General features: G+C 40.8%; 1 protein-coding gene across 2 annotated transcripts in view; it reads right to left on the bottom strand.

Annotated features, from left to right (window-relative positions):
- Positions 1-5979: 5979 nt before the first annotated feature.
- The window catches only part of SEL1L (SEL1L adaptor subunit of ERAD E3 ubiquitin ligase), a 52772-nt gene continuing 33486 nt past the window's right edge, over positions 5980-25265 (bottom strand). For both annotated transcript variants that reach the window (XM_030558979.1, XM_030558978.1), the window contains 8 exons: positions 24500-24562; positions 22586-22673; positions 22099-22247; positions 20596-20761; positions 18681-18755; positions 15928-16100; positions 11954-12082; positions 5980-10618 (listed from right to left, as the gene is read on the bottom strand). In XM_030558979.1, coding sequence (XP_030414839.1) covers positions 10415-10618; positions 11954-12082; positions 15928-16100; positions 18681-18755; positions 20596-20761; positions 22099-22247; positions 22586-22673; positions 24500-24562 — 1047 coding nt within the window. In that variant the 3' untranslated portion in view covers positions 5980-10414. The remainder of the gene's footprint in view (positions 10619-11953; positions 12083-15927; positions 16101-18680; positions 18756-20595; positions 20762-22098; positions 22248-22585; positions 22674-24499; positions 24563-25265) is intronic.

The following is a 25265-nucleotide window of genomic DNA, read 5'->3' as shown; positions in this document are numbered from 1 at the left end:
AGGGGAAAAAACCACTAGTGATTATTTCAGTTGGGTCACTCTTTGGCCCTTGTTTCACTCACGTAATAAGACACAAACTCCTTCCCTGACCTTCCCCCCTCCAAAATAAAAAATACAAGCAAAAACCTTCAGAAGATTAACAATTATGGATTTGATTTTCAGTTTTCTTCCTTCTCCATCATTAAAAGTCTAAGTTCTAATGCTTCAATACTCTTGATTAAATCCTTAGTAGGGCTGGTGTTAGGCTCACTGGGGACCAGGGCAGAAACTAAGGAGTGGGCCCCCCACCTTGCCTCCCAGGATTGAACCCTGGGACCTGGGGGCTGAAACCTGAGCTGCCTGGCATCACCGCTTCCCCCCTAAATGTTCCTCCAAGACCCCATAGGCATACCTCACTGTTTGAAAACCGCTGCTTTAGGGTGATTTATTTCCACTTTTAGAGAATAAATTACTGTAATGGTCACATTATATTTACCCATAGTGACTCTATATATGTTGCAACTTGGCTTTGCAGGGCCCCAGGCAAGTGCCCTGCTTGCTACCCCCCTAAAGCTAGCCCTGATCCTTAGTACATTTTATTTCCAATATTTTTGTTCCCTGGAATGACATCTGTTCCCTATGTTATAAATATATTAGAATTCTTTATTCAAATTCATGATGAAGTATCACCCCCTGAATGTTTACGGCCATTTCATGCCCCTGACCTGTATTAAAGCTACTGGGCTGAAGGTGGACAGAGATTATGCAAGGAACTTGCTATCACTTGCTTTAGAGATCCCACAGAAGATGCGCATGTTTCAGTTTGTTGTGAATTTGAAGCATATGTTTTCAAACAGAACTCTGGTCTCATACTGAAGTAGTTAAAGCAACTGACAACAAGGGAGGACAGTAGGGCTAATAGCCAAGAGAGAGCATCAATTACACATGCCTTTCACGAGCAAGGTTTAGTGGTCATTTTATAGCATTGTAATCAGCAAACTTGAGGCTCTCTTCTCCCATGGCAGAATATGATAACTTCCCCCTTGACCACAATGTGAGTGATTCAATAGCCTGTGTGCACAAACAATGGAAAAAGGGTTGCCAACTTTCTGCTTGCAGAAAACTGTACACCATTGCCCTGCCCCTTCCCTGAGGCCCTGCCCCTGCTCCGCCCCTTCTGAGGCCCCACCCATCGCTCACTCCATCCCACCGCCCTCGCTCCCTCACTCATTTTCACTGGGCTGGGGCAAAGGGGGGTGCAGGAGGGAATGAGGGCTCTGGCTGGGGGTACAGGAGGGGGCTCAGGGTGTGGGCTCCAGGCAGTGCTTACATCAGGTGGCTCCCAGAAGTGGCCAATATTTCCCTCCGGCTCCTAGGTGCCCGTCTGCCCCCGCAGTTCCAATTAACCACAGCATTCAAGGCTGCACCTCCCCCTAGGAGCTAGAGGGAAGCACTGGGTGCTTCTGGAGAGCCACGCCTTGGCCCCGCTGTGCCGCTGACCAGAGCCACCAGGATCTCTTTTCAGCTGGGTGTTCTGGTCAAAACCGGATGCCTGGCAACCCTAGATGTGTATTCCAGTTAGGTCTGTGTGCACTTAGTGTGCTGGAGTGGGAGCATTTTCCTAGCAGTTCCTGTAGAGGGATGATGCTTGCACTTCGTGGCCATAGCCCCTTCCCTGGGTATATGAGGTGATGCCACCCCAACCCCTCTTGGTTCCTTTGCACCAAAAGAGATGAGACTCTGATGCAAAGAGACAGAGGGTGGGTCATGGAATACATGTCTTCATCACATCTCAAAGAACCACAGTTACAGTAAGTAACCATTTCTTCCTCTTCTTCGAGCAGATCCAGCCATGCATTCCACTTAGATGACTCACAATCAATACCCCTCCCAGGAGGCGGGGCTCAGAGTTTGTCTAAACGAGGACTGTAGCATCACCCTTCCCAAGGTCGTATCCACCCTGGAAGATGCAGTAATGGCATGAGGTTCATAAAAGCATGTACGGAAGACCATGTAGCATCCCTGAAAACATCCTTGCACTCTCATTGAATGAGTTCACACCCTCTGAGGGGGTGTAGCCAAAGCTATTTCATGCACAGTCTTGATACAGGATGTTATCCATCTAGAGATAATCTGTGAAGAGTCTGTGCTTAACCCTTCATAAGATCTGCATATGACACAAACAGGCGAGGTGAAGCACAAAATGGTTTAGTCCTGTCCTAATAGAAGGCTGGACATTGCCTAATGTACGGAGATGCTGTTCCTCTGGAGACTAATGTGGCTTAGGAAAGAATACAGGTAAGTATACCAGCTGGTTCAAATGGAACTGAGAAACCTCCTAATGACCACATCCAAAATTTTTGTCTAAAGTCACCTTGTCTTGGAGAATTGTGTACAAGGAGGCTTTGCCATCAAAACCTGCAACTCACACACTCTCATTGTGGATGTTATTGCTACCAGGAAGGCAGTTTTCTGACAGGACAGGAAAGGGACAGGATTTAAATGATAGGTTACATACCACATTTAATAGTTCTGCAATTTCATATCTGAGTTCCTTCAGAACTCTTGGGTGAATACCACCTGGTCCTGATGACTTAGTTTTGGAACAAAGTGACAAACACTATTCTCTAATGACACCTCAATCTGGGACAATTCCTCAGATTTGTCATTTACAAGAATGGCTCATATGTGGGAATCTGCCTCACATCCTCTGCAGTGAAGAATGATGCAAAGAATTCATTTAGTTTCTCCACAATGGCCTTTCATCCAGAGTGATGTTCCAGTCATTGCTCAAGGAAGATAAGAGTCAAAACGGGTGTTTGAGAGTTGCCGGGAGAGGGCACATCGACGGCCTGAACCCATCTGCTTCTTTCTGTGGGATCTATGCCCCTTTTTAGGGTAGTACCGCTGTCTTGGGGAAGAGAAAGTCTGCCCAAACATGCAATACAGATGCTACTGCAGTTGTTGCTGTTGAATACCATACTGGTGCATCTGCAGTGCAAGTGTTTACAGCCCCAAAAGGACCTAACGGTAGCCCTAGGATCCTTTAAGGGGTGCAGTCTTCTCTGATAGTTGAGAAAAGTGCCTGGCAAATCCTCAATGGCTTGCTGGCACTGGGAGCAATGCTCAAGTTCTGCAGAAAGACAGACCTCCTCATGGTCATCGCAGAGGCCACCACTCTGGCTGAAGCATCTGTGACATCCAGCACAGACTGCCAAGAAGTCTCAGCCACCATGCTGCTCTTGGTGACGAATGTCCAAAATTTCTTCTGCAGGGAATTTGCTGGTTTATAAATTTAGATACAGCTGTCCAGCTGACAAAGTCACATTTAGACAGTAGTGCCTGCTGATTAGCAATCTGCATCTGCAAGGAAGAGGTGGTGTAAATCCTTCTGCCCCTCAGGTCCCTTCACTTAGTTCTCCTTGGGAGTGGACTTAATCTTGCTTTTGGGCTCTATTGTTCACCAGTTACTATCAAGGAATTTGGGACCAAATGGCAATAAAACCCCTCAAGTCCCTATGTGGGAACGAAGTAGCACTTTTCCATGCGCTTAGCTGCAAGCAGAACGAAACCTGGGGTGCCCCAGAGGACCTTAGCAGGCTCAATGAGCACACTGTTAATAGGGAGGGCAACTCTCCAAGGGGCTGGTGGCTGCAGGATATCCACTAACTTTGAGTGTTCTGCTGGGACTCCACTTGAATACTCAGGAAAGCCGCTTTGCCCCGCAACAGGTCCTGGTATGCCTTGAAATCCTCTGGTACTGAAGGGGAAATAGAACTCTGCATCCCAGAATTGTCCAGGGATTAGGATGAGGCAGTTAACTGTGTCAGTGCTGGATCCTGCTCCAGGGCTGACAGGCCTGGGCAGGATGACTTTGGAGGCTTCAAGGGGAAGTTTCACTGGCACCTGGACCTGTGGTGGATCAACTGTTACTACTACAGAGCTGGTTGGTGATCTCGGCTTCGAGTGGAACAAGAAGTGGGACCTCCATGACCCAAGAGTGGCCCACAGAATCCACTGGTATAAATAGGGCATTGGTGGCCAGTCGGCACTAGGCCAGGGGCCCCAGTCCTAAGCACAAGGTGACTGTCAATCTTGGTATCCAGAGCGCTCCATGAATGGCCTTTGCTCAGGCAATGGAGAGCAGGAGGAGTAAGATCCTGATTCAGATGCCAAGGAGTCTCGGGATTTGGGATACAATGGTGGGTTAAGGGTGCAGCCAGTCTGACTTATCCATAGCCCAGAATGATGAAGAGGCTGGTGCTCACAGTGGAAATGGTACTGATTAACCAAGTATGCTTGCATCATTTCCAGCGCTGGGAGTGGTATTGGTTCCAAAGTAAAGATTGGTACCAAAAGTAAGTAATGGTGCTGAAATGGAGGCTGGTGACTGCCGCCACGGCAACGCTGGTGGCGCCAGTTATGGGGGCACTGGAAAAGTTTCCAGTGCCAAGGAAATCCTCTGTGCCGAGTCTGGTACTGGCCCCATTGCCATTGAGTGTGGGGTGCAGTGCTGATAGATGCATAGGTTCAGTAGTCTACCCCACCAACAGGGCTATAAAAGATACAGCCCTGGCAAAGTACTGGACCAAGGGAGAGGTTGGGACAAAAAAAAGACAGACCTGCTTCTGCCAGATACACCACTGGGGTGGTAGCAGTCGGTGCTGGTATTGGTCTTGTCGGTATCAGACTCAATGGATACCCCAGGGTTGAAACTGATGTCAACAGTACAGCTCTCTGCAGCTTGAGGTCTTCAAACCACAATTTGAAGACTTCCATAACTCGGACATAGGTTAGGGGTTTGTTATAGAAGTGGATGGGTAGGGTTCTGTGGCCTGCTTTGTGCAGGAGGTCAGACTAGATGATCACATTGGTCCCTTCTGACCCTAAAGTCTATGAGCTCCCTGCGTGGTGGTGGGGACAGGTTGATGGCACCTCCTCCATCATGCACACTGGAATTCACCCTGTGCTAATCTACTCTCCTTCTGGAGGAAAGATACGAGTCTCCACAGGACCTGGAGCGGCCTCAGTTGGCCTTATGTGAACTTTTCCTCAGACCACTCGACGGGGAACGACTCCTCCATCTCTTTGGAGAGGTGCCAACTCCAGGATGCAAAGCGGGAGCACTCCTCAAACTCAAGGGCGACCTGAAATCTGACAAAGGCTTTGATGCTGAAGTAGGCTGCATGGCCTGTTTGAACAGGTGCTGCTCCAGACAAAGATCTCTTGCCAACTGAGTCAGCTTAGTGAACAATCTGCAAATTGAACACTGCTGTTTGACATGGGCTTTGCCTAGGTACATCATGTACCACATGTGGTGATAGTTACTGGGAATTTCCCCCACCCCACAAAGTTTAAACTAATACAAGGTCTAACACTATACTGGGGTACTAATGAACTATATACAATTAGAAAAAAATAAAAGTCACTGAATAGAGGATTGTGAGGTTGAAAACTATAGAGTTCTGACTCCAGCTATGGGCAGTAGGAAGGAACTGAGAGAACTTGGGGTTGCATATAGTCAGGAGTGGAGCTACAGCCATGAGATATGAGCGTCGCCCCCCTACAGGTCCTGCTAGGCACATTCTCTGGCAGCGTGCTGGGCATGCACACCTAAGTGGAATACATGACTGCATCTAACTCAAAGAAGAATCTAATTCACTGACCAGGTCTCACACAGTTACGTAAAATCACAGATCAGTGTTACACAGCAGCTCCATGTCTGCAAAAAGCATTATTTCCATTTTAAATATTGGAAAACGGAGGCACAGAAATTAAGCAATATGCCATAGACTTGGTATGTGGACTTGTGCAGATCTGGCATTACTACCCAGGTTTCCTAACGTCCAGTGCCTTACCAACCCTGAATTAGCAGATGCAATGCCTTTGTGGGTTCAGGGCAGCATTTGGAATGAAAATACATAGAAGCAGGACTTTATATATAGTTTTAGCCTATAGTTAGAAGCCTTTGTTATCAGAACTACAGTATCTTACAGCATATAGGCTAACCATAGAGGTGGTAACTTTATTTCACAGGATTAAAGATACAGTACAAAATGAATCTGTACATCTATTAACATAATTTGTTTACACAATTATATTACACTTTACCAGCCTTTATGCTGCATTTCCTTAAATACAAAATAAATTTTAAAAATCCCTACAATATCCTCTTAACAGTTGCAGCTGATAAAGACAAAAAGGACTTTTGCCAGTAGCCCTTGCCTGCCCTTATGCACTTATAGTAGTTCTCAAGTCATATTAAGCCTTTTCATTGTTGTATATGTGAATATTCTCTGGAACCCAAACATAAATATCAACTTATGGTTGCCTATTTATAAAGGAAAAGATTGGTGAAGTTGAGCTTTCCCCCTGTAATAACAATGTGCCAAACTCAATTTGTATATTGATGGCAACAGGATTGGTACATAATATTTTTGAACACTATAAATGCTTTGACAATACATTTAACCTTCTTGAAAAGTCACATGGAAAGACAGGTTAATGAGTTTTACTTCAGCAAGTTTATCACAACAGCCAAAGTCTCATGGAAAACTTTAAAAAGTTTCACCTTTATGTTTTGAAAAAACGATCTAAGGACATTTGTATTAACGCAAGCTCCCTTCTTCTGCTACTTATTCCCCATTAGAAATTATTAGTCATAGGGTGAAATATTTCCAAACAAATGAATAATGACAACTGATGTAAGCAGATCTTTGGACAAATATCACCAAGGAAAATGCAGATGACAGAATCCTAAATTCTCAACTTGAAAGTTAAATCAACTATTTAAGAGTTTTGTTTTCAAATTACAAGCAACATTTTTAAGTTGACAGGTACATAAGGTTAGTGATTTGGGGTCACTGGAATAAAATTCTCTCCTCAGATCTTCATCTTTCTAATTTCTTTCCACATGTAGAACTCCCACTGATGGCATTTGGCTGCTCTACTGTTAGTACAGTAAGCACTGGGAAGATTGGATAGGTAAAGTTTGCACTTAAAACACTGCTGGAGTGGGGTATGGGGAGGAGGTCTATATAATTATTTCACTCAGCACACAACTGCAGTTCACATTCAGAAATCCTGTTCTCATTCAAGGTTCCAAAATAAAGAATGAGAGAAAAGAAATATAGGGGAAAATAAACTGAGCAGAATTCAGTGTCAGTAGATTTTTAACCAATACAATCTCAAATTATCACTTATTTTTGACTGAAGTTACCTAACTTCCCAATGGTGAAGTATTCAGCACTCACATATTAGCCTTCAAAGTTTGGCAGGTGCATACTCAACTTTAGCAACATAACTTCACTGAACTAGAAAAAAAATTTGAACTGCCACACCAAGTGATCAACTGAATGGAAATTTTATTTTAAACTCAATTTCCCTTCAAACTGCTCTTGCACACAACTAGAAAGACAAGGTGTGCCACCAAAAATGAAAAGATGCTCTTTAAAAACAAATAGCAGCAAGATAATTAAAAATCCAGTCCTACTTACTTAGGAAATTGAAAACTGGTTGATAAACTGTATGCACAACCTGAAATAATTCACTATTGCTAAGTCCTTTTTTTGTAAGAAGCAAAAATATGCTGCAAAGTTTGGAACAGAACAGTAAGGGATTATCAGAAAAACTAAACCACACAGTAGGCAGATGATCTAGAAAATCTACTCATATTTCTTTAATCCCTGAGTTAGTTTGATGTTATTCATATAAACTAGTTTCTGCTATTATCACTTTATTCAAATGGATGCCATTTGACAAGATTAAGCGATGGTCAACAGTAGGGGAAAATTTCCTTATTGCTTATGTTGTACTTCTCAAAAGGCAATTCTATAAAATGAAAAAATGTTTTGATATATTGCCTTCTGTTGATTTCTTTAATGTAAAATGTTTCAGCTCTGTGCAAAGCCAGCTACAAAAGACTGCTGTTATAAACCATTTCATGGGAATGAATTCTCACATAGCTAGGAGTGAGCCATTAGAATTTAGCTCTATTAGATTATAGCATTCAAAACCTTTTAAATAAAAATTAAGATTAGCAAATGGTAGAACTGTTAAAAAACAAAATAGATACACAATGCATTCAGTGGTGGTGAATTGGAAAATGTTTTCCATATCCAGCCTTTAACTACCTTATGCTGAACTAGAGAGATCTACAAAATCAAGGGAAGAGGTAAAATACCGCAGAGTGAAAAGGTTTGGAAGTTCACTGAAATTTTTTTTTTAAATAATGCAGTTAATGGACTGCTGTACATTTTAATCAGACCATGCAGAAATTCAATACTGTTCCCTCTCAAACAGAACTGAAACACCCCCTTGCCCCAGAATGGAACTTCCATGAGGACCTGGTGAGGTTCTGACTCCACGCTCTTGGAGTATCTAAAAGTTTTTTCTGTATTCATAATACTGCAGTCAGCCACAAAACATTAGCTTCCAGGAAAGAATATTTAGCCCTTCTCCCAAAATGCAACAAGTTAACTGCAAAGAAACCTTGCCCATTCAACTCTTTATAAACACATTATGTGCAAAACGTACAGGATCTCACAGTTTCGAAGCCTTTTCATACAAGCGGGTTCTTACTTAAATTCCGATCTACTGAACAAAAGCCTTTAAAAAGGAAGCTGTTAACTCTTTAAATGCACAACGTATGATCTAGAGGCAGCGTCAGAGTCTTGAATATTCAAATTTCATTTTGCTTTAAAATAGTGTATCCACAGGGTATAGTGTTAATATGGAAACAAATATCCGCATCTGCTACTGAGAAAAAAAAAAAAAAAAAAAAAAAAAAAAAAAGAGTACAGATTTCTGCCTTCTTCTCCCAGAAAGCTGGTCTCCTATATTTACTTTGTGCATTTAGCTTCCAAATGGTTATGATCAGTTAAAACAACTATCAAAAATTTTACAAAACAAGAACCTTGAGTTTATGGATCTGATTCTCTACCCCAGTGTGGCACCTTTGCACTGCTCTGGTGACACGAAGGAGCCATAATCCATTGGGACCACCTCCATTCTGGATTCCCCCATCGAGGCGAGTCCTCAGGTGCTATAGCCATCTGTTATGTCATTCTGACATAGATGGCAGAGGGGACACAGCTAGATGCTCCTGTGTTCTAGTGAGGGGCTGTTACCAGCCAGCACATTTCTGAGCACTCCTTAGGCTATTCTGAAGTGCAGCAATGCTGATGAAAAATTCAGCTCCAAGAGTAGGGAGCTGGAATTCACCCCTTTGTACCTCCCCTCCCTTCATTTAGATGTGCTCAGCAAATAGAGGAAAATTCTCTGCTGCACCCACTAGGTATGTAGCAAGATATGTAGATTCTGGCTGCATAAAGACCTTGTGATACAGGTCATTTCCATTGTACTTACTGACTGGATTGCTGAAGTTGTAAGACTAGCTGGAGAAACACGAGAGTTCCATCTTTTAATAAAAGAAACACTAGAAAAATAGTCTACCTATAACTGAGCTGAGAAGGCTTCTGGCCATGTCCCCCCATCAGAGTCTTTTCTAAACAAGAATTCTTGCCGCATTCTACAGTAAGCCACTCTCTCAGCTTACTATGGAGACAAGATTAAAAAAATAAAGCAGGAAGACTAACAAATTGCCCTTTTGCTCTTGTGCTAAGAAATCCCACAAGTTGCACAGAGGCTACAAGAAAATATTCACCACTTTTCCAAATGTTTGTGGAGGACATTCTGTGGAGGATTTGTTAAATCATTCTTTTATTTTACAAATGCAATCTATCCCTATTCACCTTCTTGAATAGAGATTGGCCATTAGCAAAAATGTGTGCTGCAAGGAAAAAACAAAACGCCAAAGTGCAAATCACAGAGAACAAGAAGTTTTCTCACTAGTTACAGATTTTGCTTTTGTTTTTGCTTCTTCTGAATGGAACATCTAGGTTAAGTCATCAAAGGTAAATGAGGTTACGTGAACCGTGAAACTATTATTAAGGAATAATTAAAATAAGGTCTGTACGAATACTTGGGATGCAGATAAGAAAAACATTCTCTCACAGTTCTAGAGGATCTCTTTTTGCTCAGAAGAGCAGAGTTCAGGTCTTCAGCCTTTCAACATTTTTCTTCTTTCTATATGGGCCAGCTCCTATTAGCCAATGTCTTCCACATACTTTAAGCGATGATTAAAAAGAACTTCAAAGAAAGAAATTGGATATAGCAGGCATCACTTTTGTAGTAGCACACTTGTGTTTCACAAAAAAAGCCATTGTGTTATTCCATTGGCACTGAAATAACATTCAAATCAGTCTAGAAAAAGTTACTTATCCCTGAAAAAAGGCATCATTCTAAGCAGCTTTCAGAATTTTATGCTTCTTTGAGCCTCTTCTGGGGGGGGAAGGACCATAGATCTGTTCTAAATCACAATGAACATAGTTTCTGCTGGAGAATATAGTTCTTTTCACTGAGATTTCTGTTGCTGCTATTGTGGCGGCTGATGTTCTGGTGGAGGTTCTTGTTGGGGCACAGCTGGCCGCAGCCCCACCGGTCTGAGGATAGCTTGGTGTTGCCTCTGTCTGTAAGCTATAACTGTTCCAAGGAGCAAAGCGATGATAGTCATAAGGTAAAGGTCCCACTCAGGGCCCAACAGCTGGTCCATGTCAAGATGTGACACTATCTCTCTGATCTAAAAAACAAAAACAAACAACTCACCATTATGTTCTTCTGGCTGCATGAGTCAGAAATGTCGTAGCAGTTTCAGACATCTTTAATTCTGAGGAAAGCCACCTGCATTTTTTATTTTTAGCAGTTTTCTTTTAATACACCAGTACCAATATTTGCCATAATAGATTAACCAAAATCAAGCTCCAGTTTCAACAGCTACAACAGAAAATGCTATGCACTATAAAAGGAACACCAGCAACTACTTCTTATGTATTTACATATCTTTCATGTGAGCAAAGCCTTTAACCCACCAGTCTTAAGCCTGAGGCAAGAATAACCCACACTGCCATATTAACTAGCAGAAACTGTTCTGCTCCTCCTTCAAACTGAATTTTTTTTCCTATCATATTTTCTTCCTTGGAGCTCAAGACTTAACATCTGCATGAAAGCTACAGGAAAAGAATTTTGCAGTAGTTCAGGTATCATTTGCTTATTTTCTGATGAAAGCTGAAATTTCTCTTTTTCTTTTCATTTGCTGGAGCCTGCCTAAAGTCCTGAACAAAAGTGGAGAAGTAGAAAACAGAAGTGGAGAAACAGAGAGAAGGGAATGATGGACTTATGCTTATGGCACTGAACCAGGTCTCAGGGAACTGAATCCATGCCTCCTACTCTGCCAAGACTTCCTGTTTGACCATCAGCAAGTCAATTAATCTCCGTGCCTCAGCTCCCTTTCTGCAAAATGGGTATGATCATTGCTCTCAGCCTTTGTCTGTCCTGTCCTTAGGGGTGTTGAGGGAATGCATTAAATTAATGAACATTGGAGGAAGTCAGATAATATGGTGATGGGGGCCATATAAGTACCCAGACAAACATTTCTTTAATGCCGATCACCAAGCACTATGTGGAGATCCTGTTGAAAGAACAGCACAATATAGTATTATCAAGCCAGAAAGAAGAAAAGCAAGCAAACATTGGCATGCTGTCCCTGGGATGGTAAGCTTAATTCTGGGGAAACCTGTTCACATACATAAGTTATCAAGTTTTGGGCCAGGGAAGATCTCCTGAAGGGAGTATTAGCACAGCATCCAGAATACTGATTGGGGAATTAATTATTAGGATAAAATGAGTATATCCCACACAGTTTCCTGCAAGCTCAGGAGGTAGGAAAGGCATTGAGACCTTAGTTCTTTCCATTTCTCTTGTGAAATAGAAGAAAACAAGACAAAGCAGAAAAGTTTATCCTAAAAGGTATGGAGTTTAGGGTGAGGATGTGATGTTTTACTTCCACTTCTAAAGAGGTTCCAAAGTTAGGAATAAGGATTCCTTGCCATCACTCTTAAGTGTTTGCATTACTTACATTGGTTTCTCGTACATACTGCAAGGAGTAGACAATCCCAAGTTTACAGAGTGCTAGGAAGACAGGAACTTGAGCATCTGGGCTGGCTTCAGCTGCCATGTCATAGAAGCGTTTTGCAAGGTGAATATCCTGTAATTAATACATAATACAGTGAAATCTATTTCCAAAGAAACCCAAACAAAATTAAGGTAGTTAAGTTGGTGGTTACCTCAGGGCCAAGAACTTCTGATACCAAAAGGAGTTTTTAGACTTTGCTTGTTTGCCAGATAAGAGCCAATAATGCCCATTCATTAAAAAAACCCTTTTCAAAGGAAGAATCATTTTGTGGCCAACTTTCTTTCATTAAGATCTGTTCTATCCCACCACCTTCTGTTTCAAGCCATGTATTTGCATCCACATCCATGCTAGGTTTATCTCTGTGTGAGAGTAAAACTGTTGAAATTGATGCAAGAGTGGCTGTTCAATCAATGTATTTTAATACACACACAGGACTTTGCAAAGCAGTAGGGGAGCCTTAATTTTAAACCCCTCTTCCGCAGACACTCCTATAGCAGACTGGCCACATACATTAGAGAATATCAACCAACCAATCAAGCCCCAGTATTTTAGGTCTCATTGAATCCATTTTAGAATGCAACCCTAACTATGCAGATGCTGCCAAGTGACTCCATAATCTTTCTGCTTGTTGCTATATGACAAAGCCTATTGGAATTTTAAGAAATACAGAAAACAGTCATATACACCTTGTGCTAATGGGTTATGTTAGCTATTTTACAGTTGGTTGTTTTATTTCAACGAAGAAAGAAAGGTTGAGAGAATTCCTTAGAAACCTCCCCTAGCAAGCTTTTTATTCAAGGTGATAGGGAACACTTCCCTTTTCACACTTGTGCTATACTAACAGTAATAAGGGAAATGAAGTTAGCCATCAAGTTTGTTAGTGTTTTTCATTAGAATCACAGCTGTTGTGTTCAGTTTACACACTGCTTTATACATCTTGTATTTCCATTTTCTTCTGCTGTTTTATGAAGGAGACTGTTTAGTGAGTTTGGTCCCTTCACAAAATATTTGCTACAAATTCGTAAGGTGCAAACTCAATTTTGAATATTAATGATACCCAGTACCTGTTAAAAGCAGCCCCTCCCCGATCAAGTCTCTTTTCGAGAAATCTTTGTAAAAAAAACTAATACAACACGGCAAACTCATTTTTCTCAAATATTAAACCAACACAATAAAAACAGTTCTTCTCAATCTATTCTCCATCCCTTGAAAAACTTCTGTTTTTAAATCCATAATCAAACATCTCTCATTTGGGACAAATTCTAGAAATATTGACGTTAACACCATTTATTTTTACAAACACTTCAAAATTTGAGAACTATTGAAGTGTGGAAGCACTTTAAGAGTTTAAATAAAAAACCATGAGTTGACTAACTCTAGTGAAGGTGAAAACAGGGTATGTTCACATCCTTACTTACTGTAAACACAAACTTGGGCTTTCCTTTAAAATTTGTAAATTGTTGTGTTTTCTTAATGGCAAGAGTCTTATTTCTAATTTCTTATTATAATTCTTTAATGCTACTTTCATGTGAGTAATGATCCATATTTTAATACTTAAGAAGCTGCCTGAAATTCCCTCTCTCTGTCTCTCTCTCTCACACATACGCTCTCTCCCCCCCTCCCTGGAGGCAAATAAAGATTGTTAAAACAACATTAAGGTTGCAAAGCCAAGCAATCAAATTTTAGGAAATGCCAGAATTAAGGCTGCCTATGCAATTTCTGGAAATTTAGATGCTAAAATTTAACAACTCTACAGAGCACATAGTAATGATTTTTGAAAGGGTTATAACATTGCCAAATTTGAATAGACTGTCAGAGATGGCAAAAGGCACATTTCTGATTTCAAGTCCCTGTTCCAAAGCATGGTGACAGCAAAGCTTTTCAAAGAAAAAGGTTGTGTGATTTTTAAAAAAAATGAGCAAAAACATTTCCCTAGCCTCATGCTTGCTGACCCATTTGGCTGAAATTTTCCACAAAGTATTCAGCCTGAGGCAGACACCCAGCATTGCAAAATTTCTTCCCAAACAGTTAAAGTTATAAGCAACTGAAAACAGTCTTATAATGGGAAATGTTGGGCCACTTTCATAACAGGTGTTGCTACCTGCTCTGCCTATTATTATAACATGTATCACCCTACACATTGAGAATATTAAAATTTCAAATGCAAATACTCAAATTATGAAGTGACAGATTTACGGTTGCCTATTGCAACCATAATTCTGGCTCCTTGTGTAACCAACCTATGCACTGAATATGGTAGAGATTCTGTGGAAAAACAGTATATTACAGTGCAATTAAAGATACATAATGCATACATATAAAGGTGGCAGAATGAAGATAGCATCGGCAATCGCAAATCTGCCATTTCTTAATTTTCAATGGCTTGACTTGCCAACCTAAATACGTTTTTTTTTGCACACAATTTCCTGGCTTTTTGTGTGTATGTTAAGGAAAGGTAAAGAAAAATTGTACATCTGGAACAATCTGCACTCCACCCCCTCTCCCATCATCACAGTTTGAACCCTGAACCTTCAGCATTGCATCACAGACTTCTATTGTTTGAGTTATAGGACTAATCACACTAGCTCACAACAGAAGAAGGCTGCCATCAAAGGGGGGGATTTTTCAGGGAGGGATTATGGGTCTACAGAGCCATGTGCTAGTTCCAAGAAGTGGATGAGGGGGAGTTTGGCTTGGCTCCTTTCTTTCCCCCCTGCAGAGGTGGGGGCTCCTCTGCCCCACGTAATGTTACCACAGTGGAAGACAGGACTGTTAAGGACATGTGCTGGGTCCATGGTCTGGCTCCTTGTCACCCAGGTGTTCTGTATATTGTCTGTTGCTGTTTTGGCAACAGCATGAGTCCAGCATTTTCAAGACGAATTATCTTGGCATGCTGCCAAAAGTTTTCTGAGGCACCCAAGAAAGAGGAGAAATATAGAATTTTTTTTAAAAAGTTCTCTGAGAAATTTGAATGAATTTCATTGGGGATGGAGGGTACAAAACAAAAGAAAACCAAAAAACCGAAGCACATTTGCCTGAGTGTATGCTGGATTTCAAAGACTTGCTGCAAAGGAGGTGAGAGATAAATAAAAGGTCTCAAGAACCTTTCCAGATGGAAAGTAATAGGCAACAGAGAGACAGGTTGCTACTAAATGCCCCTATAATAATGTATGTGAGTTCTGAGCAGTTCTTACATGTACATATATTCTTCACTACGCACTACACAAAAGAGTGAGAGAATAGGGTTGAGGTTTACTTGACCAAAAGTTGTATTTATTCATGCTTTCCAGGTTCCTTTAGATCCTAAAAGTGATTCACAAGTGGTGAGGAATAATGTTTCCAGGAACCAAATTTGTTGGCTTCTCTTTAAAGGAGTGTGGTTTGGGGAGATAATCATAGCTTAGTTCAGTGTGAAATCACAGCTAATATTGCAAGACAGTAAAGGCTACTATTTGTTGCTTAAGAATAAGGATGCACAAAGCCTGACGGGCAATCTCCAGAGCACCTGAACACGACCTCTGAGTGCAAGGGCAATCTTGGGGTTAAAGCACTGGATGGGGACTCTGGGCTGAGATTTTAAAGATGTCTAAAGGATTTGCACATCCAATTCCCTCTTCCTAAATCCCTTAGGATGCTTTGGAAGTATTAGCCCAGGAGATTTGGGTTCAATTCCTGTCTGCCACAGATATCTTGCAACTTTAGGGGAAGACAGACTTCTCTGTGACTGAGTTCCCCATGCGCAAAACAGACATAATATTTCCTGCCTTCCACCCTTTGTCAGTCTGGTCTATTTAGGCTTGTATATAGTGCCTACCACGGAAGGGACCGATGTCAGTTAGCAATAGAAATATATTTATTAATAAATAAATAAATAAATACTTTGAATAAACTAATTACTCATATCAAGCTGTGCTCACCTGTTTGATGCCCAGTCCCTTCTCATGCATGTACCCCAGGTTAAACATGGCTTGGGCACTATGCTGTTGCTCTGATGCCAGTCGATAGTGAATAAATGCAGTTTCATAATCAACATCGGTACCAAAGCCATAGAAATGGTAATCTCCAAGCTTAATTCTAGCAACAGTGTAACCTAATTAGAGAAAAGACAGTACAAGTATAAGACAAGTGAGCTATGCAAGGTGTGCCTCTAGTTTCATTTTAAGATGTACTGATGATTTCTAGAAAAGCATTGTGTTTCAATATGTCTTTTAAATCATATTATTTGCTTTATTTTTCTTCTTGTACAATGAAAACACAGAATCTTTTATTCCCAAGGTGTTCATAAGAGCATCAGCAGCTGAACTGTCCTGCTTTCATGCAAGAGTTCAAAGTAATAAAATGATGAAGGGTTCCATAATCACAGCGGTATTAGCAAAATAACTGCAGTTTAAGACCAACTGAAGCCTCTGGGAAAGCTATAAAACATGTTCGGGTGTCTTGCATAATGGTTCAGCTACTGTTTTATTTGCTAATTTTCTACCTTACATATTTTATCTTATAATGTCCTTATATTGGCTAATTTAAAAATATACTCCCACCCCCGCCTGCTAAGAAAAGTGACGTTTTTACAGTTTTAGCTTTTTTTTTTTTGGCAAAAAATAATTGCCAAATGGGTTGGTGTGTTAGTCCTTCTCATACATCAATTTTTCCACGTTTCCAATGGTTTTGTTGGAGCCAACATTATAGATCTGTGCCACATGCCCAAAGGCTTTTGGTATGTCTACACTATAAATGCTACAGCAGCACAAGTGCAGCTACATTGCTATACCACTGTAGCGTAGACACTTTCTACAGCAACATAAGGGGTTTTTCCATTGCTATAGTAAATGCACCTCTCCCAGAGCTGTTTCCCAAACCAATGGAATTCTTTCGTCAACCTAGCTGCATCTACCATGAATATTAGGTTGACCTAACTACATTGCACAAGGTGGAAAAAATGTAACTACATCAACTTAAGTTTTAGATATAAAGCAGAGTTGTTTTTTTTTGGCAATTCCTTAGGCCCTGCCTACATTGCAAACTTGCCCCTGTTTAACTCATTGGTGGCCAGTTGCTGATATGGCTGCACCAGTGCAAACCCCTAGTTTAGAAAAGGCAAGTTGCAATTTGCAATGATGGAGCTTACCCATGCTTTAATCAGGATATGCCCTATCAACACAAATCATATCCTAACTTGTCTACACCAGGCATTTGCAACTACACTAGTGGTTGGCCATTGATTTGGGGCACACTGCCAATGAGGCAAGGTCTCAGTGGTTAAATAGTAGTGTATTGTTTACAACAACTGATACTTGCAGCTAGTCTTAAAAACAAGTCAAAGTTGAGACAGATCATTTGACACTGTCCCTTCAACATTAAACTGTTTAAGATCCTATGTATAATTTCACACTTTGCATTGCTAGTTTGAATGGTAACTGATGTTATTATCCAGAAAAATAATGAAGGTTTATACATTTATACAAGGCCTTTCACCTGAAGGATTCTCAGATGCCTCATGCACTGAAAACTAAGCTACCATCATATGCAGTGTAGTTATAGCTGTGTCAGTCCCAGCATACTGGAGAGACAAGGTGGGTGAGGTAGTATCTTTTACTGGAGATTGAAAGCTTGTCTCTCTCACCAACAGAACGTGGTCCAATAAAAGAGATTTACCTCACCCACCTTGTCTCTATTATACCACTGAAATACACCTCTCTCTGGGTTGAAGGGCACCAGGTAAGCACTACAGAGCGTACCTGATGTGGAGAGGAAAGTTTCCCAACCACACACAGGTAAACCTCTACTCTTATGAAAGGAGCCATGGGACAGTCTGTGGCAACATTGTGCAGAGCCTCAGTTTATAAGGACCCATTCCAGAGATCATCATCACAGTTAACCGCATGGCACTCTAGCTTGGAAGGATGAAAGGCTCAATCAAGACTGTAGGGATTTAAATCTGGAATTCCAGCAAGCCTACGTAGTTCAGTGTGAGTACTTAAATAATTAAATTGTGTCCCTCAAGGATCAGTTCAGAGACAGTTAAACCAACATATGCTTGGGAGGATGTGCCACCTCCAAGAATCTTAAATATTTGACTTTTTCCTTCTCACCTAGTCTCTCTGTAACAGCACTAGGACTTACTTTAATCTTGGCCAATGGCCAGCCAAACAGCTTTTTGAAAAATAAATCTGTTCTTTGAGTCATAGGAAAACATGACCTCCATGAGATAGGCTCCAAACCACTGAGCTATTGTTTACACTCAAATCAAGGACTATCAAACCGATTTGAGACAGACTAAAAACACTGTCTGATTATTGTCAAAGTAATTATAAATCCTTCAAAGTAGTGATTTAGAAGGGAAATCACTGGGAGCAGCAGCCATATAAGTAGAAAGCCTATAAGGTAGGCAGAAAGTGTAAGACTGCAGAGCTGAAAGTCACTGAATCTCTTCTAATTCCCAGAAGACTCAAGTTGTATGGAGCTAATTCTTATATTGAAAACTGGATAAAGAGTAAGTCCTTGACAGAGAGCAGAATACTTCAGTCAAGGAACTACCCAGAAAGTAACTGTCTGTTGATACAACATTTGTTTTATTCCAAAGGAGAGAGTAACTTACTTAATAAATAACTTGTAGGTAATAAACTAGACCAGGTGCTCAAAGTGAAATGGTCATCATTGAACTGTGACTCACCTTGGGAGGCTGCTCTATTCCAATGCAGCAAGGCTTGGGGATAAGTCTCATTCTCTCCTACTATGCTGGCCTCTTCTGCAGGAAAAAAAGGAAGTAATTAAGTCAAGCAGGAACAGGGCACAGAAACTCCATAGTGTCTTCCTGATTACATGCATGTCAGTGTGCATGTTCACCATTTACAAAAACCTTTGCTGACCTGGATTAAACAGCTGTGCGTCAGAGATGATAGGTCAGATTCTGACCTTTGGTTCTTTCTTCTCTATGCTGCACTTGTGGTGCAAAGGGAACAGAATTTTGAGCGGTGTAAAGCTGGTGTAGCTACCTCTATGCCTCCCATTCTATACCCTTTTCTAGGTTCCCATGAGGACCAGAAGTACAAAGGGGCAATCCACATATGGCAAAAGGGGAAATCCCTAGATTTCTCTAGCTGGAGTAACATAGAGCAGCCAAGTTAGAAAACATATGATGTGTTACAATATAAAGTTTATTTGTCTTGTAGACAACTTGTGTTGCAGATAACAGAGTACTTAGCACCTTTAATGAGGCCAGATTATCACAATTTTAGCTCCCATGTAAGCATCTAATACAATGGTCAATGGTTCCCCTCCCCCCCCACCCCCAAGAGCTCAGCCCTCAGCAACTCCCATGGTTTTCATTGAAAGCTGGGAAGATTTGAAAATGTAGCCTTAAAAAGCAGTTTTTGAATAAAAGAGTTGAACAATTTTACTTATTTTAACTTGAGTTACAAGTTTCAAAAGTGTGTAACTTCCAAGCATGGTTGAAGGGACAGGATCTAAGTAGTTAAGAAAAATTACACATAGTGTGCAGTGCTAGAATCAATTTCAGAAATGTGTGGAAGTTTTAGGCTTTTATTGACAGTGTCACACAAAGGGATGGCTGTGGAAGTGCTCCGTAGGTCAAAAGATTAATATTCCATTTCAAATTCTTTCAACTCTAAAGTATTGGTTTCAAATTTGAAATATTATGTGGCAGCAAATGATACCCTATGTAAAATGAATTAGTGTCAGTCTAGTCCTCAGTGGACATGTGATCACTTCTTAAGAGTGACACCACAAATGGCAGTCTCAGAGTCCATGGAAACTTGCCCTCTTACTCTTACAGGTGATGTTTTCCAGATCAACACTGAGACATAAGGACAGAACAAGCTTCCAAAATGCCCTGCCACTGTTGTATCCTTTCTGGATACTGAAGCCATCAGTGTGCTCAGTGTGGCACCTTCTAGCATCATTAAAAACAAAACAAAACTATGATGTCTACTAGCAGTCAACAGGCTGACTTACTTATTAAGCTAATTACACAAACCCCATAGCAGTTGTGTTTTTGAGATCCGCACAAAACTTAAATGTTGGGTTCCTGCACTTTCTGATAAATGTCTAGGTTGTTAAAAAAACGTATCACTGTACTTCTAATATGTTCTGATAACCCTGCTGTATTGCAACACTTTACTCTGGTCACCCATTTTTAGTGAAGCTTGATTTAATTACTAAGCAGTTCTTTCAAGTTTAGCAAAAGAGCTCAGCTGCCCAGCTACCTGTTTGTCATTCTTTCTAGTCAAGAATAAGAGGGTAACAACTCTTCACTAAGAAGTAAAGCACTAGGCCTCGCTGTCTCACCCTCTCCTTCCGTAACACAGGTATGTCAGACTTCAAATGTTCATTAACACTCAGACCAGAAAAATATTTTTACAGGGCATGAGAAATAGAATCAATAACTTCTGAATATAGGAAGCAGTCAGGATGGGGGAGAATTCTTGCTTTCCAAGCAACCTTATTAGTTCAGACCAGCTACTTAATCCTAGGTATGCCTTGCTTGATGATGCATTGCATGTTAAATGGACAGTTACCACTAACCCACAACGAGCTATTGTTTGACACAAGCTAGCACAGCCCCTTACTCTGATCAAGTATGAAGGCAGCATTGCTCTGTGCCACTTCGTAGCCTTGTTCTGCCAACAGGAGATATTGAACCACAGCAGCATTTGAATCACCATCTTTATAGCTATTGTAGGCAGTCATGAGTCTCTCAGACCAGCGCCCTCGTTCACATACATTCTTAAATAACTGTAGGGAAAAAAAGAACACCACACAATCATCAGGGGCTTCTTCAGAAGTTTATTGTTTAAAGGATAAGAGGCGGTATGTCTTAGACAGCCTTTCAAACAGTTTATTTAAGTGGACAGTAGTGGTTCTGGAAACAGGAAGAAACATATAAGAAGAAGGACCTAAGTGGCTTAATAGTCTAATAGCACATCCTTAACAATGCAAGTACAGCAGAAATACAACAGCCTCAGAACAAACCAGCAAAACACTAGGTTTCTTTGAGTGTAACTCTAGATCCAAAAGCCAGTCGCTATTGTAGGAGGTTCATACCTCAACCAGTGTGAAGAATAAGTGGCTAACCCAGGCAAGACAGCATAAGGAAAAATGAGGTCACCAGTTTTCTTTTCTTTCTTTTTTTTTTTTTTTTTTAAAGAAAGCGCTGTTTGGAATTCAAAAAATTGTCTGTATTGCATGTGTTTGTGCACAGGGCCCACACTTTCCACAAAATCTGTGGCAGAAGCCACATTACTTCAGAACCTCAGCTTAAAAGCAAACAAGCAAACACTTTCTAGCTCTCCATTACAAAGATAATCTTGAAGCTCTCCCTTGCTGGAGAACTCACGTTTCAAAATAAATAGAGACTACCATCTTGGTTGTATCACTTGCGTTCATATTAAAAATCCTTCCCCCTCCCCCATTTTTTTTTCCTCTCCTAATTTAAGTGAAGCTATTGCAACACTTCCAGTCTGCTACTGCAGAGTGCCACAGAATTTAGGAACCTTGCCTGGAATATATAGGTGCTTGTTCATTTATCAAGTTATACTGTGAAATAGGTTCCAAACTCAACAGGAAAAATTCAGTACTAGTGGGGACTGGGGGAAGTGTACAGTTCCACTGATTTCAAGTGGGTTGCTGCCTACTTACACAGTCAGTAAATTTCACTGTTTCACATATTGCTAGAACTAGATGGGAAACCCTTTTGCTGTCCCAAGAATGTTTAAGAATTTGAAATTTTTCCTGTCCTGTATGGGGACAAAGTCAAAATCTTGAAGATTTTCACAGTTTGGAAAAAAAAATAATTGGTTGGCATCAACTGAAAACATTGTTTCAATTTGACCTATTTTTTTAATTAGCTTAAATTTCAAAACAAAAAATAATTTCTAAGAAAAAACCCTGGAATTTTTATTTCAGAAGCATCAAGACATTTTCAGTTTTTTTCAGAACAAAAAACTGACGCTTCTCATGAACAGTTTTGTTTTGACAAATCAGCATTTTCTACAAAAATAATGAAATCGAAACATTCCTGACCAGCTCTACGACTTAGTCTGGGTTGTAAGTTTATGAAGAGAGGTCCTTACCTCAACAGCAGTATGACAGGAGCGCATCACCCCGGTGCCAGTGGCGTGCATCTGTGCCAGATTATAGAAAGCCAGAATATGACCACCCTGGGAGGCCAAATTGAAATATTTCAAAGCCTGTTTATAGTCTCTCTTCACTCCAATGCCATCTACAAAGAAAGAAGACACACCAGAGGTCAACACTATTCAGAGATGGCGAACGAATACCTCACAAAGGCAGAACTGCAATCAGAATTAAGGATATAGTATTTGTGTTTTTAATTTTAACAATTAAACAACAGTAGCTGAAGGCAATTTGTTAAGAAAAATTCCATCAAGTAAGGTCTAAGCATTCAAACTAAAGGAACATGAAGACTATATTTTGTGCTAGGTGGTCTAAATTCTTGTGATGAATATACAGTACTGACTCATATATGTTAAACACACTCCTAGTGTTCCAGCGCCATCCAGTGAATACTTAATGCAACAACATTCTGAAACCACTTACTGTAATACATTGAGCCCAGCTGAAGCTGTCCATCTACCCACCCTTGTTCTGCAGCCTTCTGGAAATACTTTAATGCCAGTTCATAATTCTGCAGGAAGACAGGTTGAGTCATTATAGAGCCTAGCAAGGTGGCACACTAAGGAGATATATCCTCATCAAAATGAGGATGGACTTGTGTGAATGTATCTGTACATCAAGAATGGATTACATGCCCATAAATCTGTATAAGATAGGTTTTTGCTGACAACAGGAGAATAAATACATTAACGCTTCTTGTCCAGCTATGTAGAAAAGTTACACAAAACACACAGAGAGTTTTGTTGAGTAAGACAACAGCGTGATGCAGTTGTGAAAAAAAAACCCCTATCATTCTTATGGGGGGGGGGGTGTATTAACATGAGCATTGCATGTAAGACACCGGAGGTAACTGTTTCACTCTATCTGGCACTGGTGATGCCTCAGCTGGAGCGTGTGGCCAGTTCTGGGAGCCATATTTTAGGAAAGATGTGGACAAACTGGATAGAGTTCAGAGGAGAGCTACAAAAAGGTTCAGCAAACCTGATCTATGAGGAAAGGTTAAAACAACTCGGTATGTTTAGTCCTGAGAAAAGAAGAGTGAGGGGCAACTTGATAATGGTCTTCAAATTGTTAATGGCTGTTATGGAGAAGATGGGAATCAATTGTTCTCTATGTCAACTGAAGGCAGGACAAGAAGTATTCCGCTTAGTCTGCATCAAGGGAGATTTAGATTAAATATTAGAAAAAAACTTTCTAACTATAAGGGTAGTAAAAGCAGCAAAGAATCCAGAATCCCATCTAGTTTTACAGATCCAGACTAACACGGCTACCCTCTGATATAAGGGTAGTGAAGTTCTGGACTAGAATTCCAAGGGAATTGTGGAATCCCTGTCACTGGAGGTTTCTAAGAATAGGCTAGATAGATAGACAAACACCTGTTGGAGAGGACTAGGTATACTAGGGTCCTGCCTCAGTGCAGGGGACTGAACTAGATGACCCTCACAATCCATTCCAGCTCTATGTTTCTATGCTTTTTATGTACTCTTCAGAGTAGATTATTCTCTGCCACTTGATGGCAAGTGTTGAAAATTTGGGCTATTATCTCAGTCTTTTAGGACACCCAAGAAATCACTAAATACTTGACAGGTTCTCCAACAAACCTCTGCTTCAAAAACCTATGCCAGTAGCTATAGGATGGGTATCCATAAAGCTTTGATACTATAATGGCTGATTGCAATTGATATAATTAGTTTGTTTAGATAAATGGAATGGACACATTGTACTGTTTCAGGAGAAAACAGCTCTAGAGCCTCTTAGCTGCGCTATATAGCTTCAAAATAGTTCAGCTCAACTACAGACACCTTGAATTTTGAATATATCTGTTTGCAAAGCTGAACACCTAGAGCTCCAGGAAGGTATATCTTGCACATGGGATCACTAGCAAGGCAAGTGATGTAAGCATTTGTCTCTGCAGATTTTCATAAAAATCTACACATAGACTTGTGTGTCCTTGAACCAAGAAATAAAATAGGAATAGTTCAGAACTACGTCTAATTGCAAGACAAAATAAAGCTGGATTTTAAAAGTATTTTATAGCATATTTTGTTTTTAAGAATTATTTCAGTCCTGTGACTAGTAACATCTTTACTGGGCACTGGATGTTCAAGTTATTTGAAAATATCAGGGTATTATGTTTCTCAGTACTGGAGTTTTACTTTCATGACTTATATCCATAGGATTCGAGCAACTAAAAAATGATTACTTATGAAGGAAAAGTCAGCAAATAAGATTATGTAACCTAACACTTATCCCTCTCTTCTACCAACCAGGTATTTTAGAAATTGACTGATTTTTCCACTAGGTGATCAGGACTGAAAGGATACTATTCAGACTTACCACTGGAACTCCTCTTCCATACAGGTAAGCCATTCCTAGTCCACTCTGTCCAACTGGATTACCCTGACAAAGAAAAAAATACTTAAGGAGGAAAAAAAAGTGGGGGGCCTGGCTACAAGTTATACCGAAGTCTTTAATATGTCCTTTCGTGTCCTCTAGGATAGCTGTTGATGATTAACAGATTTTCATAAACTCTTTAATATGTCATTGTCCCTCTTTAAGCCCTATGGCGCTAACCTCTCCTTGACGCCTATTGTGCTACCCTTATTCTGTTACCACTCCATTGATTTCAGTAGAAAACGAGGGGGTGCCCAATGCTAGAAGTGAGATCCTGTGCTGTACCTCTCAGAGACCCAGCACAGAACTTGCAGGCCAAGGGGAGGTGGCACTAAGTTAGCTTTCAGCCACCTATGTGCTCCTGAGTCTGGGCTGTTCTGAGGGCTGGAGGGGCCCATGGTGTAGCAAATAGCCTTGGGGCCCTAAGTTATGACAACTCTCTGGAATGGTCAATTTATGGCCTACAGCACTGCCTAGAATCTCCACAGCACTGTGTGCTATGGCTGTGCCCGACACCCACCTCCACACACCAGGGCTTGTGAGTGTTCCTCTGAAGGCAGCTTTACATAGCTATCTTCCACAGTGCATACACTGGGGGAAATCTCCCCCAGCCAGGGCTGTTAGGATCCTGTTATGCTGGGTAAAAAGTGCTGGAGTGGTGTAAAAGGTCTGGAAAAGTGGTGAGAATCTTGACAAATTCAAGCAGTAA

This window comes from Gopherus evgoodei, chromosome 4 (assembly GCF_007399415.2).
Source record: "Gopherus evgoodei ecotype Sinaloan lineage chromosome 4, rGopEvg1_v1.p, whole genome shotgun sequence".
NCBI classification, from domain to species: Eukaryota; Metazoa; Chordata; order Testudines; family Testudinidae; genus Gopherus; species Gopherus evgoodei.
The sequence above is the reverse complement of the archived record's forward strand: the minus strand, read 5'-3'. Positions and strand labels throughout refer to the sequence as shown.